Source organism: Cydia strobilella, chromosome 5, assembly GCF_947568885.1.
Source record: "Cydia strobilella chromosome 5, ilCydStro3.1, whole genome shotgun sequence".
Taxonomy (NCBI): Eukaryota; Metazoa; Arthropoda; class Insecta; order Lepidoptera; family Tortricidae; genus Cydia; species Cydia strobilella.
The window spans coordinates 23,294,045-23,310,535 of NC_086045.1; the positions used below are offsets into that span (position 1 = coordinate 23,294,045).

Below are 16,491 nucleotides of genomic sequence, written 5' to 3' on the forward strand. Positions count from 1 at the left end.
TTCCAAACTTCGGACACCCATCCATCGTAGTAGGAGATTTTAACAGCCATCACACCACCTGGGGTTATAAAGGTAATGACAGTAATGGTGAAGCCATTGTGGATTGGGCAGATGAGTGCAACTACTTTCTGGTGTTCGGGAATAAGGAAAGGCACCTTTAAATCTGCTCGCTGGGGCCGAGAATATAACCCCGACCTAGCCTTGGTTTCCCTTGACTGCAACCGGCGCCCCATACCAGTAAATAAAACTGTACTGCAGGATTTCCCACATAGCCAACATCGCCCAGTCCTTCTGGACGTCGGTGTTAAGATACCAATAATCCAGACATTCCCTGTGCCACGCTGGAATTTCCACAAAGCCGACTGGGAAAGTTACACCCAGGTATTGGATGACTCAATTAGACGGATACCGCCCCTAGTAGAAAATTACGAAAGATTTTTAAAATTAATAATACAGCAAAAAAATACATTCCACGTGGATATCGCAAGCAATACATACCGTGCTGGAACTCTGACACCGAGACCCTGTGGCAAGAATACACCAGCACTGCGTACAGCAACGTCGCTCACGCCCTCATAACACCCCTAAACCGAGCACGCCAGTTGAAATAGGAAAGCACAGTCCAAGGCATGAACTTCACCCACTCAAGCCGTAAAGCATGGCACTTACTGAAACGCCTTACATCTGAAGCTGGTGGCCAGACGAATATAAGTAAAGTAAGCCCAAATGAAATAGCAAGTCGAATCGTAAACCTGTCAAGGTCACCGAGCCACAAAGCCCACACTCGCGCCGTCAAGGAGCTGAAACTGCCGAAGTCACAGTCTGCCCCAGACCCTAACTTCAGTCGCTCGGTGACTGCTGATGAAATAGAGTCCAGGATCAAGTGCATCAAATGCGGGAAGGCTTGCGGAGAAGACAACATCTTCCCAGAGTTTATTAAGCATTGTGGACCTCGCGTGCAAAAATGGCTTGCAAAGTTTTTCACAGCCACCGTCAATACAGAATACAGAATACAGAACTTTATTGGTAAAAGCAAATTTTACAGGTCACATTTTACATTTACAAAAAAATATATGTACATATGTTCGTTAATATAATGAATTACATATTTCATACATTTTTAGATTTAAATATAGTTAACATGAATATATTTTTTTAAACTACCATGCAGAAGTCAACGACCTCATCGAGTATTTATAAATTCGTCAATGCTGTAGAATGCTTTTTCTATAAGCAACAGTTTAAGTTTAGATTTAAATACTTGGTCACTATCGTAATAATTAGTAAATATGTTGACATTTGTAATTGTAATTTCTAATTTTATACTATATTTATCTTCAATATTTATTTTAATTTTGAATAGGTAGGTACAATGTACATAATTTTATTATTAAGAAACTATGTTCGACACAATAATTATTCTTAAGAATAAATAAAGACATAAATAAAAACCTATAGTTGGTCAAGCAAATCTTGCCAGTAGAAAAAGTCCCGAAATTAAAATTTTCTATGGGACGATAACTTCGCGCCTATATTTTTAAATTTGCCGCCTTTTTCTACTGGCAAGATTTGCTTAACCAACTATATTTAACCTACAAATACACACATGAAATTTGACACATTTATTCAAGCCCCTTAGCTTGTCTAAAATACAAAATTTTATAAACGTAGCTCAAACAGTTAGTGATAAATTAACGTTTAAAAACCTGAACGTTTAAAAGACTGAATTATAGATCAAAAACCTAACCCAGATATGACCTAGAAACTTGAAATTTGGCATCATTAGGTGTACATAGAGGGAAAAAACTGAAAACAATTGATAATTCTAGGAAAAATTTAACAGATTATATTGTTAATTACAGCTATTAGATTAATTTAGCTTATAGATCAAAAACCTCACCCACTTTCAGATGACTTTAGAAACTTGATATTTGGCATCAAGGATATAGAGGAAAAATCTGAAAACTGGAAATTATTTGATAATTCGATGATAAATATCATTTATTGATAATACTTACTTACTTTGACTGGCGCGACGACCCAAAGTGAGTCCTGTGGGGCTACCGCGAAAACCGAAATTCGCAAATTGCGGGGATCTTTTCTTTTACTCCAATGAAGACGTAATTAGAGTGACAGAGAAAAATGCCCGCAATTTGCGAATTTCGATTTTCGCGGTTATAGCCCTGGCCTCCAACACAAGAGCACGCCGCTTTGCCCGGTCCAAAGCGAAATCACGCCAGCTTGCGCCGACGCCGAGCTCACGGAGATAATAATAAGATATATTGATAATAAATAAATAAATATTATAGGACATTCTTACACAGATTCACTAAGTCCCACGGTAAGCCCAAGGAGGCTTGTGTTATGGGTTGGTGAGTCCACATCAAATTGTTACATTAGTAATTACTGTGCAATGTACCCATTTCTCACAGACAATAAAGATTATGATTATGATTACATACTTAGACAACGATATAAATACTTAAATACATAGAAAACACCCATGACTCACTCACATGATGACAATTTGACAATAGTCTATAGGTAAAAACTAGCCAAAGCAATTCTTAATAATTTTTAAGAAAAAAAAACCGACTTCAATGGGGGATGCCGCTGAAAGTTTACTTATTGTTGATGGTGCACTCTTATATTCCAGACAATGAAATGAAATAGACAGCATATTTTGCGTAATTATCCTAATCCATCTTTTGACTAATTTTGCATAATTGCCTAATTATTATAATATTGCCTAATAATGTAGAAAAGGAGGTAAAACCACCCACTTTTCTAGTAGCATTTCGTTTTTGTAAGGGTCGAAGTTCAAACCTAACCTAACCTACTTTTCTGATAGCATTTCGTTTCAGTAAGGGTCACAGTTCTAACCTAACCCACTTTTCTAGTAGCATTTCCGGGTCCGGGTCTGGGTCCGGATCCGAGCCCGGGTCCGTGTCCGGCTGTCCGGGTCCAAGTTTGGGTCAAAGTTCGGTCCGGGTCCGGATCCGAGTTGGGGTCCATGTCCGGGTCCGAGTCCGGGTCCAAGTTTGAGTCTGGGTCCATAAGGAAGAGAACAAATCGCCAAACGTGAACTATGTGTCATTGAAGAGTTCCATTCTGATCATCATCAGCAGTTCCACTTAATCAAATGTCACTTTTTAAAATGTAAATGCTGGATTTGTTGATGAAAATACAAAAATCACAATATGTATGCATTTCACATTTGAGGAGTTCCCTCGGTTCCTCATGGGTCTCATCATCAGAACTCGAGCTTGACAAAAATATGCCTTAAAAACTTAAGTTGCTTAACAAACATAAAGAAGAGGACAAATCGCCAAACGTAAACTATGCGTCATTAAAGAGTTCCATTCTGATCATCATCAGCAGTTCAACTTCGTCATATGTCACTTTTTAAAATGGAAATGCTGGATTTGTTGATAAAAATACAAAAATCACTATATGTATGCCTTTCACATTTGAGGAGTTCCCTCGATTCCTCATGGATCCATCATCAGAACTCGAGCTTGACAAAAATGTTTCTTGTAAACCTAACTTGCTTAACAAACATAACGAAGAGGACAAATCGCCAAACGTGAACTATGTGTCATTGAAGAGTTCCGTTCTGATCATCATCAGCAGTTCCACTTCATCAAATGTCACTTTTTTAAATGTAAGTGCTTGATTTGTTGATGAAAATACTAAAATCACTATATGTATGCCTTTAACATTTGAGGAGTTCCCTCGATTCCTCATGGATCCCATCATCAGAACTTGACAAAAACGGGACCAATCTGTATGTATATACTTACAATCAAAAAAATTATTTTCAAAATCGGTTCAGAAATGACGGAGTTATGGAGTAACAAACATTAAAAAAAAAAAAAAAAACAACCGAATTGATAACCTCCTCCTTTTGAAATCTTGAAGTCGGTTAAAAAGGAGTTGTCTGGCTAGTTTTTACGTATAGGCTATTATATATTTATTTATGTTAGTTTTCTAAAATTTGTAAAAACTAGCCAAGTCAAATCCTTTAATTATAATTTCAGGTAGCACAGAACTTGGCTTGGCTTGCCTTGGTTGGCTTGGATATACATCTCAATTCTTTTGTCGGCGAGTGAACAACGACATATTGAACTTGGCTCTCATTTCACATTTATGTGCGATCAACTTTAAATTATGTATAACAATCACATAAAGTCCGCCTCTGTATGCGGTTGGTTGTACCGATGACCTGCTGACCCTACTTTACCTATTACGTGATCGTGAATAATATTATAACATCCAATTAAGTAATATCTTAAATTAAATTAAACTTATCAAAGTAGACTTCTGCCCCCTGCTTTTCGTATGTGCATTATGCATTAATTGCATAAATAACATCGTTTAAAGAAAGAACTTATTCAAAGAGAACAAGGTAAACAATTGCATGACTTTTCACCTGCGATTACCGCATATATGTTGTTGGCACGGCAAAATTACCTACTTGATAATTCTGAGAGTCCGGAGAGCTCAACCCAATCCATTCGGCACTTGGTCTTCATGGGTGTAATTTGTCATAATTATTCCGTCGATACAGAACAGGGCGATCTGCTAAATGTGAGTCTAGGTTTATCTACTTAATCTTAATCTTATTAAAATAATCTTAAATAATCTTATTGCGATAATAATACGAGATTAGTTATATTAGAGATGTCCCTTGCGTACGACCGGTACGACCTCTGGACTGGCATGCATGCACTGTGCATGTACAGCCATCAACGTATTATGAAATTGTAAAAACAGCCACACTTTTTTCTTTCTTGCTTAATTTATAGGAAAACGACAAGAGTGGTGCTAAAATAGGCTAAAGAAGTTAAATACCTTATACATTTAGCTACAAAATGACACTTATTTCATAGTCGTAGAGGCATTACTTTCAGAGTTACAGCTCACCGCGTCTGACTCTGAAAAGAGTACTTCTCTTTTTTTTTACTGTTTTACAATTACCATCTTTCCGTTAACATTGTTTTGCGTAGATAAAAAGTTTCCAATTAGACATAAAATAGTCCATGTGTTAATCCAGGCCATAGTTTATCTATCTTTATAAGTGAGAACCTGTAATTGGCTCTGTAATTCTATTGTAGCTTTAAAAATGTTTATAGCTGTTGGTTTTCCATGTATGAAATAAAAATAAAAATAAAAAATAAAAATGTATATGCAAAGTGGAGTGGACTTCTAATGTTTTTTGCTTAATTTCATAATAGGGCCATAGTGCCATCTAATATTTTTGCTAGATCCTTTGTATCTAGTTAATGAGAAAATAAGTGTTAAATAGATTGTAAGCACTGTGTATCACATTATAAAGACCTAAAAATTCTTACATTCCCCTGCCTACATTTTTGAAATTGCGATGTACATCAAAACAAACCCAACACTATTCAGGACAGTCTCTGAGGTATTTGCTAGAAATTCCAGGTATCCTCAGAATGTCTTTCCTGTTTCCGCAAATTCTGCCCTAATGCGCAAAAATAGCTTAGCTAGTAAGATTTATAACTTTTTGCCTGTCCATTTCAGAATGTTACCCTTAAATCAGTTTAAGCACAACACAAACTACTGACATTTTTAAATGATAATTGTTTTTATACCATTTCTGAATTTTAGTTGTATAATATTCCTTCTTTCTGACATCTGATATCGGAATGGAAAACAAAAACTACATTCGATCTAACCAATTATGGATTTCAGCGACTGACCGCACGATCTTTAACAGCTAGAGAGGCATATACTTACCTACAGCCCTCTGCTACTCTCCACTGCCTCGACTTTTCAGATAGCCAGGGGGTTTTAAAACTAGGGCACTTATTATAAATATTGGCCCACGGAAAAGTAGAACAGCCGATGGCCTGGTCGGGTTAAAAAGCTTGGAGACCCCAGAGTTAGATTGTCACCACTGTTCTCCAGTCAAGATGGCGTTACGTTTTATTTTACGTGTTCAGAGGCAGATGGCGATCGAGCGCGACGCGGTGGCGGAGGTGGTGCCCACCCCGCACCCGCCCTCCCGGCGCGGCTCCAGCCCCGCGCCGGACGAGGCCCGTCCTGAGCCACCCACGCGGCTGCTGACCCTCGCGCACGGCGAGCACCATGACTCCACCATCTACCGGTTAGTAACACCTTGGTCGCCTTCGAGATTTGCTCGACAAGGCCCTTCACCCATACGATGCATGGAGCCGTTCGGCAGATCAAGTTCTATCGCCAACAGATACTCCCCTTGTTTACAAAGCTCAGACCAGAGAGAATTTAATGAAGGATCTGCAACGTGCCAGATACCTACTAATGATGTGCGCGCAGAAGTACGTAGCACGACAGACAACCGACAGGAATGTTTATGTATCTGATACGAGTTTCCGTTACAGGTTTGAGAAGGGGACAACCGTCCGGTTATGTCCGGGGCCCAGCCTACTCGGACGCAAGGTGTTCCTCTACACCAACTACATCATCACCGACAGCCGTAAGTTCTGCAGCATTCAATTTTGTTCAACGATTTTAAAGCTTCATTTCATTCCGATACTGACTTGAATGAATATCGTTGAATGCAATCACGCGTTGCAGGACTGTACGTATTTATTAGATATTTACATGGAATTACGGGATCATGCAAACTTTAAACCCCAAGATCCTCGCCAACGTTTGCACTAATGTGTTCTGACAGTTTTTAGGTCCCATTACCATGTCCGACAACATTAAACGTTGGTTACTGTAATGTACTGTATGTACACTACAGTGACAACATGGTGAGGTTTTTCGGATCTGAACTGTTTCTTGTAGAATTTCCCATACAATTTATTTTGTTTCTGTACAGAGGATGAAAAGGCGGAAGTGTCCGAGTTCGTCCGCAACCAGTACTACGCGCTAGAGTGGCGACGCGAGCGCGAGCGCGAGCGCGAGGACGAGCAGGGGACGGAGGAGGCGCTCGGCACGGGAGCACTCATCACAGACACCGATCTGTATGCGGAGCTGAAGCTGACGCGAGCTGGGGCCTTCCACTACTACTTCGTTTATGACAGCGCGTGAGTTATTTCATTTACTAGCTCAGTAGGTATTACGCATCTAACTGACTAGACTACTGTTCGCGCGCGAATTCCGTTCACGGATGAAGAATGTTAGGAATGTTGGGCGTCATGACCGAGTGGTGTGATTTCGTCGATATTACGTTATCGATAATATGCAACTTGTACTGCCGCCGCGCGCAAGTTAAATAGGTACATAAAGACTAACTACTTAGTATGTTTTGATACAATAAAAATAAATACACTTTTTACTAAATTCTATATAATTTGTATAATGAAGTGAAAATAAATGAAATATATTTATTGTCAGGCAATTATTGCCCTGTAGACAAATCTAGACGTGTCAAGCCAAGTTCAAGCTAACAGAACTGGCGAGCAGCACCGTGTGTAATATTACATGAATCATTTGGAGGCAGTTTTGACCACCTCATAACTCCTTAACCATTTCACATAAACATGTCAAATTTGGCTCATAGGTATATTAAAACTTGCGAGACACTTATGTTCTCCTTTCATAAACACGCCTCGAACGGTTATTTAGATATTACCTAATGTCCAAAAATCGTCATTTTTATCACGTATTGACCTATAGACCAAAACGCTAACCCTGTTTTAGATGACCTAGAAAGTTCAAATTTGGCATCCAGATAGGTAGTTGGGTGAATATAAAGAAATAAATCATAAACTGGTAAATTATCATTTTATTATAATTTTTCAATTAATTGATTCTATTAGGAACACTTACTTGTAGTGCCTGTATTAACAATTACAGCAACAAAATTGATGGCAGCCTGTCTGTATGTGGTCTTCACGTGAATATATAAAGAGTAAAATACCACCCTTAATTTTTTTTATCCAAATATATCTGGAACAGAGGGGCGGGGAGCGGTGCGATAACCTTGACGCGAACGTGCCCGAGCGAGCGAGCGACAGCCGCGCTCATAAGCAGGGACCGGACAACCCTTTCCGCGATAAAACCCTTTCAATGGGTGACACTTAAACACGGCTAACACATTGAAAGACTTTCCCTTTTGAACTGCAAGCCTATTCATACCCTTACCTTTGACTTACCCTTACCGAAAAGCTAACCAAAAATAAGGCTAGCTCTTAATAAGGGTTACCCTTATCTTTAAGCGCTTTTTATAAAGGTTTCCCTTTGCGTGAAAGAGACAGGATTAGTATATATCTACGGTAGTGTATGAAAAGGAAAGAAAATATGTGCCTAGTCAAAGAACGCCGCCGTCGCCGCCGACGATCGCTCGGATTCGAAGTAATGCGTGCTTTATGAACAAGGTAGACGACTTAAATTAGCACGCTTATATGCTAAAAGGGAAGCCCTTTATAAGGCTAACCCTTATAAGCAATATGCAAGGTGTTGGTGAGCGGATGATAAGGGTTTTGTAAGGGTATTTGGGCTACCGATTACTCAAATGTGGTAGCTTTATATAAGGGTTTTTAAAACCAAAACAAAGGGTTTCGTCTGGCAAAGGGTATGGTAAGTTAAGCCTTATGAAATACCCTTATAAAACCCCGATAAGGGATAGCGGGCCGGTCCCTGCTCATAAGCGCTTAATAATTTCTGTACAAAAAACAATGATATCCCATCAAAAACATAAATGTGAAATGAATGCCAAGTTCAATATATTATATATGCCTTGGTAGTTGACTTCAACGACAAAAGAAGTGAGATCTAAATGAGTGCCAAGTTCAATGGTCAGTCCTGAAATTTATTTATAACGACATATAAAATGTTATAATAACTCAAAATATCATTTCTTGAAATAAATATACGCGATATAATCCGTTTTCATAGTTTTATTTCATGAGTAACTATCGCGGTAACCGAAGACAATATTATATCATTAAATTTCTTCTTAAAATTTTGGGATAATACATTGAAGCCTAAGGTTCGACTTCAAAATATAATATAATATATTAAACTTGGCTCTCATTTCACATGTTTTTGATGGGATACATTAAAACTAGAATACGTATTAAAAATAACTTAAAAACTAACAACACACATTGCAGCAACAAACGTGCAGATGGTGCGTAACAGTAAACTCTACAATTGAAATTGAGTACAATCTAGATTTGGGCTAGTGTAGCTACCAGCAAAATGTCTTATTTATATTTATAGAACTTAATTTTTTAATTAAAAAGTTAAAATATTTTTAAAAGACGAGATTTCTTTTCTTTCGATAAACTTGCATTGTTATCGTTGCCAACACTGGTTCCGGGCGAGTGCGGGGTGTGACACCCTCCCACTTCCTCGGCCTTCGAATGCACGGAATTGGCGCGCGGACAGTACATGGGATGGGATGGGATGTATATCGGGATGACAGATGCCACGAACAGTCACGTGATTATCTCCATGCATTATTTAAGTTTGGATCGGCGTTTTCTATCTAAGATCGTCATCTTGGCCCCAGGACCCTGGTCTTTGAAGTTGAGACTGGTGGAACCGGTCCGTTGTTGTCGTATCATGGTGTGGCTTTTTAATTTTAAACCTTAGTTCCTTAAAATTTTCCTGGACGAAAGCTGCCGCTTTCATTCAGTTGATTTTGTGTGGTGCAAGCAGTTTTTAAGTTTAGTATTCCCAGTTCCTAACGAGCCGCCAAAATATGAAGTCGCCTTCGAGATTGTTGCGGTCAGGCTAACCGCTAAAGATGCAGGGCTAATGTCTCAGGGAGTCGTCGATCGGTCCCCGGGGCTCGGGCTGGCTGCAGTGCGCGCCCTCGCTGCGCGTGGGGCCGGGCGGGCGCGAGGCGCTGGGCGTGGAGGCGCTGGCGTGCCAGACCGTGCTGGCCAAGTGTCTGGGGCCGCTGGCGCGCTGGGAGGACTCGCTGCGCGTCGCCAAGGAGAGCGGCTACAACATGATACACTTCACCCCCATACAGGTTTGCAGAGCTTTTTAACTCGCTTGTATGTCAGTCCGACTACTATTTTATGGGCAAGCAAACTCGATAAGGATATGTTACTTTTTGAGGATCCTTAGTCTTTGTAAATTATTTAAAATTTTATAGTAACTTCGTACCTAAATAAGAAACAGGCCCCCTTTGTTTGACATAATTATTGAAAGTGATATTGTAATGATTGTCAGATTATCATTAGTCATAATTCTGAAACCGTTAACTTTTCAGGATTTTCGTAAGGTTATCCTGTTGATAGGTTAGGTTAGGTTTGTTTTATTTTTCCAACGAAAAAAATTGCCCCCAAATTGTTACTGACAAAAATACGGACAAACAATATGTATATTAGAGAGAGAGAGACGTTGGCTCTCTTTGCATGTTCTACCGTCTGTACAATGGGGAATGTTCCGAAGAACTTTTTGATCTGGTGCCATCGTCTCGTTTCTATCACCGCACCTCCCGCCAAAGGAGCAAAGCTCATCCTCACTTCTTAGACACATGGCACACCATGAATAAGCGGGCATCCCGCTCGTTTCTTCCCAGAACGTGCAGAATGTGGAATAAGTTGCCTCCTGAGGTATTTCCTTTGTGCTACGACATGGGATTCTTCAAGAAGCGGGTATTTAGGGTTCTCAAGGGTCGGCAATGCTTAAGTGGCTCCTGTGATGTTGCTTACGTCCATGGGCGACGATGACTGCTTCCCATCAGGCGGCTCGTCTGGTCGTTTGCTGAATATCACATAAAAAAAAAAAAAATTATCACTTAAAACTTTATGGGAAACAATTGACACCCATAAAAAACACCTTATATTCTGAAAGATAGAAATGTAAATTTTGTTCAAAGAGGAGTCGTATTAATATAAATAGTAGTTTCCAAGTGTCACCTCGACAATTTGTCCAGGAACTGGGCGGCTCCAACTCGAGCTACAGCCTGGCGGACCAGCTGAAGCTGAACCCCGCGTTCGGCGCCGACGCCTCCTTCGCCGACGTCGACAACCTTCTCACGAAACTGCGCTGCGAGTGGCGGGTGGCTTCTATATGCGATGTGGTCCTCAATCATACGGCTAATGAAACGCCGTGGCTGACGCTCCATCCCGAGGCCACATACAACTGCGGTGAGTGTCTGTCTGTTATTGTGCCCGTGCCGGGATCACGACAATTAATGAAGTCATTTTAATAACAAACCTACCTACCTACCAACCTTCCGTTAATAACGGGTCACTCATGTATTTTAAGTCGAAAACGCTCGACATGTTTCACTCCGTACCGAGCAGCGTCATCAGGAGCTTGCGTCGACGGTGACGGACCGGCACAGACTGCGGGCCGCAGCCCTCCGCGCGCCCGATGACTCGGCGTATTCGGCGGAGGGTATAAATGTCCTACGGTTTCTGAACGCATTTTAGGCCGCCTTTACACCTGTAAGTTTTACTTACGGAAGTCACTTACGTAAGCGACTTACGATAATGTTTCAAGTGTAAACAGTTATTGTAAGTAACTTATTGTAATTTCTCACAGCTTACGTAAATTGGAAAATTACAGGTCTAAACACGTTCGAGTTTGTTTACGGAAGCGACTCACAGCTTATCGAACTAAATTGATAATAAACACAACTTACGTAAGCATTATTTACGTAAGCATTTATTGCAAGTGTAAATGCAACCATAAATAAATTATGTAAATATTACGCAAGTAACTTACAGGTGTAAAGGCGGCCTTTACTAACGATATGTGCGTAGATAAAATTATTTTAGAATGCAATGTTTATAATGTGTGGTGCGCATGCGCAGTGAACGTGCCTCGCCTGCGCGCCGCCGCGCTGCTGGACGCGGCGCTCGCGCGCGAGACACGCGCCGCCGCGCGGGGCGACCTGCTGCCGAGAGGCATTCCTCCCGTACTCAACAAGAGCGAGCATCTGGAGGTAAGGCTCCCTTCATGTGGACTTGTCGTCGAGACCGTGTCCGCTAGTTTTATTACGATGATGCCCACGAGTACGATTGTTGCAGGCCGTGCGATATTACCTGACGACGTCGGCCGTCCCGGAGCTGCGCTTGCACGAACTGTACACCTGCAATGTCTCCGAGCTGTTGCAGCAGTTTAACTGCCTCGCGAGGAACAAGTACGTTTCTACTTTCACGCGCTAGATAACGATCGGAGCCCGGAACTTTCGCGGCAAAACAAAAGACCCTTTAGGCGGGCCAGGACAGATTCGTATTAAATCAGTTGAGGTTTAGGCCTTAATCTGAGTAAGTACGACTCTAAGGTTGCCAGTTTCTATTTAATTCGGATTTTAAATAGGTTTGATTATGAATAGGGCATTTTCTAAGTTATCCAAGTTCCTAAAATGTTAGGTTATTAAAATCTCAAATTCCTAGCACTTCAGATTCTCATTATGCCGAATTCTGAGTAGGACAGAAAATTACATATTGGAATCTTAGTATGTGTAATTCCGAGTACGACCGATTCGATGTTGATCGGATTCTGTTATAAAAAAAAAAAAAATTATCCACTAAATATGTACCATTATGCCAAAATAGATACTTGTCCATTGAACATTTCCTTCTTACCCTGAGTCGACGGAGCCCCGCTATGCGGGGCTCCTATTTCTCGGCGGTTTGCCCTTCGGGCATCTAAAGCAACCTAACGAACCTAACCAACCTACCTATTGATTTAGTGTGACGTTATTCATCATTAAAATATTCTGTTCAATTTCTTAATCGAATGGTTGCTAATCGGATGAGATAAGAAACTGCATTAGTCCTAATCCAACTCGTTACCAATCTGACGTAGTACTGTCATGTCACGGGACCCCTTTATCGAATCTGTCCTACTCAGAAATTGGTTTAAAGAGAAAGTGACTTCCATATCATAAGTCGTATGTCGAAACTGCTTTATTCAGAAACATATACCTATAGCAAATCAGACCTCAACAGAGTAGTACTTCCTTAGATTCTGGCCTAAAACCCAACTGCCTTAATACGAATCTGTCCTGGCCCACCTAAAGGCAGTAAGACTGTCGCGATCTAGCTACAGGTATATTTATCTTGAAAGCTTTTATTACGTCGTTTAATTGAATGAACTGTTCGGTAACAGGGTGCCCCCGCCGGTGTCGGCGGGCGCGACGGCGGAGCTGGCTCTGGTCCCGGACCCGCTGTACCGGCGGCTCCACGCGACCGTGGACATGGACCTAGCGTTGCAGGTACTTACTACTTACGATCACTTAACATTTATTTACACACATTTATTGCCAGCTAGTATTAAAACTTTTATGATATCTCACAAAAGAAAATTAAAAATCACCGTTCTAGCTGATCATGCGCTCGACGCAACAGAAATCATCTCTTTTTAGGGTTCCGTACCTCAAAAGGAAAAAACGGAACCCCTATAGGATCCTATATGATTAGAGGATCACTCGTGCGTCTGTCTGTCTGGCTGTCCGTTTGTCACAGCCTATTTTCTCCGAAACTACTGTACCAATTAAGTTGAAATTTTGTACACATATGTAAGTTTGTGACCGAAAGATGGACATGTAACGTAAACAAATTAATTTTCAATTCAATTCAATTATTTATTTAATTCGAATCATTTTGATCCATATAGTGTTAGTAAGTACAACAAAACTTAAACAAAACTTAATTTTACCCACGGGGGCCACTTTTGGGGGTAAATGAGATAATTAAAAAATAAAGTTTGTCAAACTATACCGTGTTACATATCAAATGAAAGAGCTCATTGTAAGAATCTCAAAATTGTAAGATAAATAGTTTAGAAGTTATTCAAGAAAATAAGCAAAAAATGGCCATTCCCCCCTTTATCTCGGAAACTACTGGGTCAAAAATTTTGAAAAAAATACACAAAATAGATCTTTACCTATAGATCACTGGAAAACCTATTAGAAATTTGCAGTCAAGCGTGAGCCGGACTTGATACTTAGTTTTTGATCCGACCCCTACGGGTTTTTTAAAGACATTTCACATAAAAAATACATTGTTTAAATTGTGTAATGTACGGAACCCTTGAAACGCGAGTCCGACTCGCACTTGGCCGGTTTTTTTAATTAAGTTTTAGGACTATGAAGTGGCAAAGAGGCTTGCACTGTGATTCATTTTTTTTCCGTTTGATACGATAAAGGGTTAATTTTAATTCATAAGCAGATCTCATATCGATGAAATATTAAGGTATAGGAATGTTCAATAAACTGCATGTATCTTACACAGTTATACAACGTGCACCACGCTGACTGTTACGACGAAGAAGCGCGTCTCAAGAAATGCTGCGAGGAGCTCCGCAAAAAGCTCGACCAACTCAACTCCTCAGCCAGGGAGGAAGTAGACGGGCATCTCCGCTCCGCCATCGACGCCTGTATCGCTGGCATGAGGTGTGTAGCTAGGAGCCTCAACAGGAGTCCGCAGGTTCTAGCAACACAACTCCTCAGCCAGGGAGGAAGTAGACGGGCATCTCTGTCACTATCCATGTCAACTTTGTAGACCACGTCGAAGATGAGCTAGATGCAGGTCGGCAGGTGGATGCGGCTTATTTCGACTTCAAAAAGATATTTGATCTGGTAGACAACCACATCCTGCTTCAAACATGTAGTGCCCTGGGTTTTACGCCGCACCTACTGAACTTTCTATCTAGTTACCTTCGTAACAGAAACCAGTATGTTGAGTGGGGTGCATATAATTCAAGGCCCTTTTTCACTCGGTCCGGCGTGAGTCAGGACAGCTCTCTCGGCCCAACATTATTTACGATAATGATAAATAACTTGCCGAGGGTGGTACAGTCAAGGACATAAATATACATTCCCAAAGTTTCAAAAATATGTGTACGCTCTTACACCTTAGACAATAAAGTCGTGTTCACATATTTTTGAGCCATTACACTGTACACACTGCTGGCTGTTTGTTGTTCGCTGATGGCTTGAAACTGTATCTGGGAGCAGGAGTCAAGTCTGATCTAGAAGATCTCGAGAGGGACATTCACGCGGTGAGCGAGTGGAGTGAGAACAATAAAGTGCATTTTAATACCTCTAAATGTAAAGTTATTACTTAACCCCACATTAAAAATTAAAGACGCATGGATGGATCGCGTTGATGAGATAACTGACCTGAAACTGGCCTTGGAATCGAGACTTGACTTTAGGACGCACGTTACCAACATCTGTAAGCAGGCGAATAAGGTCCTGGGGTTTATCATGAGGATATCGAGCCAGTTTCGTGACACTCGTGTTTTGCAGCTGCTGTACAACGCCTATGTTCGAAGCAAACTTGAATTTGGCGCTTATGTCTGGGATCCAGGGGAAATTTGCTCGATTTCTGTATGCGAAAAAGTTAGAATATTATCCTTATTTGTATCCATCATTGTTTGTCAGTGGTATGGTCGAGATGGATACATTAGAGCTGCGGCGGAAGTTGTTAGTGATGGTGCATTACTATAAGCTACTTCGCATATATAATCGAATTTGTTCCTGTTTTTGTAACGGTGACATGTAATTTTTATAGTGTAAGTGTAACATAGCATGTATGATATAATTTTTTGCAGTGGCTTGACTGAAAATCATTATTCTATTCTATTCTATTCTATTCTATACTTATAAACGCCTTGTTTATTAGACTTACATTTGTGAATAAAATGAAATCTCCGCCCCGCCGTCGATAACTGCATTGCTGGCATGAGGTGTGTTTGTGTAACTGTAACTAGCCTCAACAACTGCTTCAACGAGCCGAGATTTGGGTGAATCAACTTTTACAACACTTGATTTCGTGTCCCTAGGCTCCCTAGCAAAGAAAAATCGATTATTCAAAAACCATGTAGATTTTTTTAACTTTTTTGTTTACACGGGCATTATTAGATATGTACATAAGTATGCAGAAAAAAGGTTTTTCCCATACAAAAATGTGGGTCACACCATTTTTGTATTTTTCTGCTCCGTTACCGTACAAAAGGTAACTTTTATCTGATCAAGTTGTTAATTTTAATGTGTTAATTAAATACTTATATATCTAACAATGCCCGTGTAAAAAAAAGGAAACAAATCAACATGGTTTTTGAAAAATAGATTTTTCTTTGTTAGGGAGTCTAAATAGGGAGTAGGCAACTAGGCAGGGAGTAGGGACACTAGGGACACGAAATCAGTGTTCTAAAAGTTGATTCACCCATTTACGTCTGTTACAAAACAGGACGTATCTTATTCCATACTTCACCTAACTACCTTCAAACTAGTATAACAAAAATTTCATTCACAAAAAATTGCAAGTGCAAAGTGATTTTTTTTGGATTCTTAGATACGTCCGCTTGCAGGCCGACGGGCCTAAAATAGAAGAGGTCAGCGAAAAGAATCCACTGGTGCCTAGGTGAGTGCTGTTTTTTATTTCTGAAATTATTAACATTGAAAATGTTTATCGGATCGTTTTCGTGGGAGAGTGTAATTCGGCTATATTTCCAAAAGTTACAAAGATGTACGAAAGGCAGTGGTATTAAAAGATGCAGGAGCTTGCGGAGCATCATAGGATACCTACAACATTTTTTTAAATCGGTTGGTAA

General features: G+C 40.3%; 1 protein-coding gene across 1 annotated transcript in view; it reads left to right on the forward strand.

The window, feature by feature from the left end:
* Positions 1–5,974: 5,974 nt before the first annotated feature.
* LOC134741636 (glycogen debranching enzyme-like) overlaps positions 5,975–16,491 on the forward strand; it is a 30,521-nt gene continuing 20,004 nt past the window's right edge. Inside the window, 10 exon segments of the mRNA XM_063674490.1 lie at positions 5,975–6,133; positions 6,387–6,481; positions 6,833–7,040; positions 9,730–9,940; positions 10,853–11,066; positions 11,739–11,869; positions 11,955–12,067; positions 13,042–13,147; positions 14,166–14,326; positions 16,233–16,301. Of these exon segments, the coding sequence (XP_063530560.1) occupies positions 5,976–6,133; positions 6,387–6,481; positions 6,833–7,040; positions 9,730–9,940; positions 10,853–11,066; positions 11,739–11,869; positions 11,955–12,067; positions 13,042–13,147; positions 14,166–14,326; positions 16,233–16,301 (1,466 nt within the window). The 5' untranslated portion in view covers position 5,975.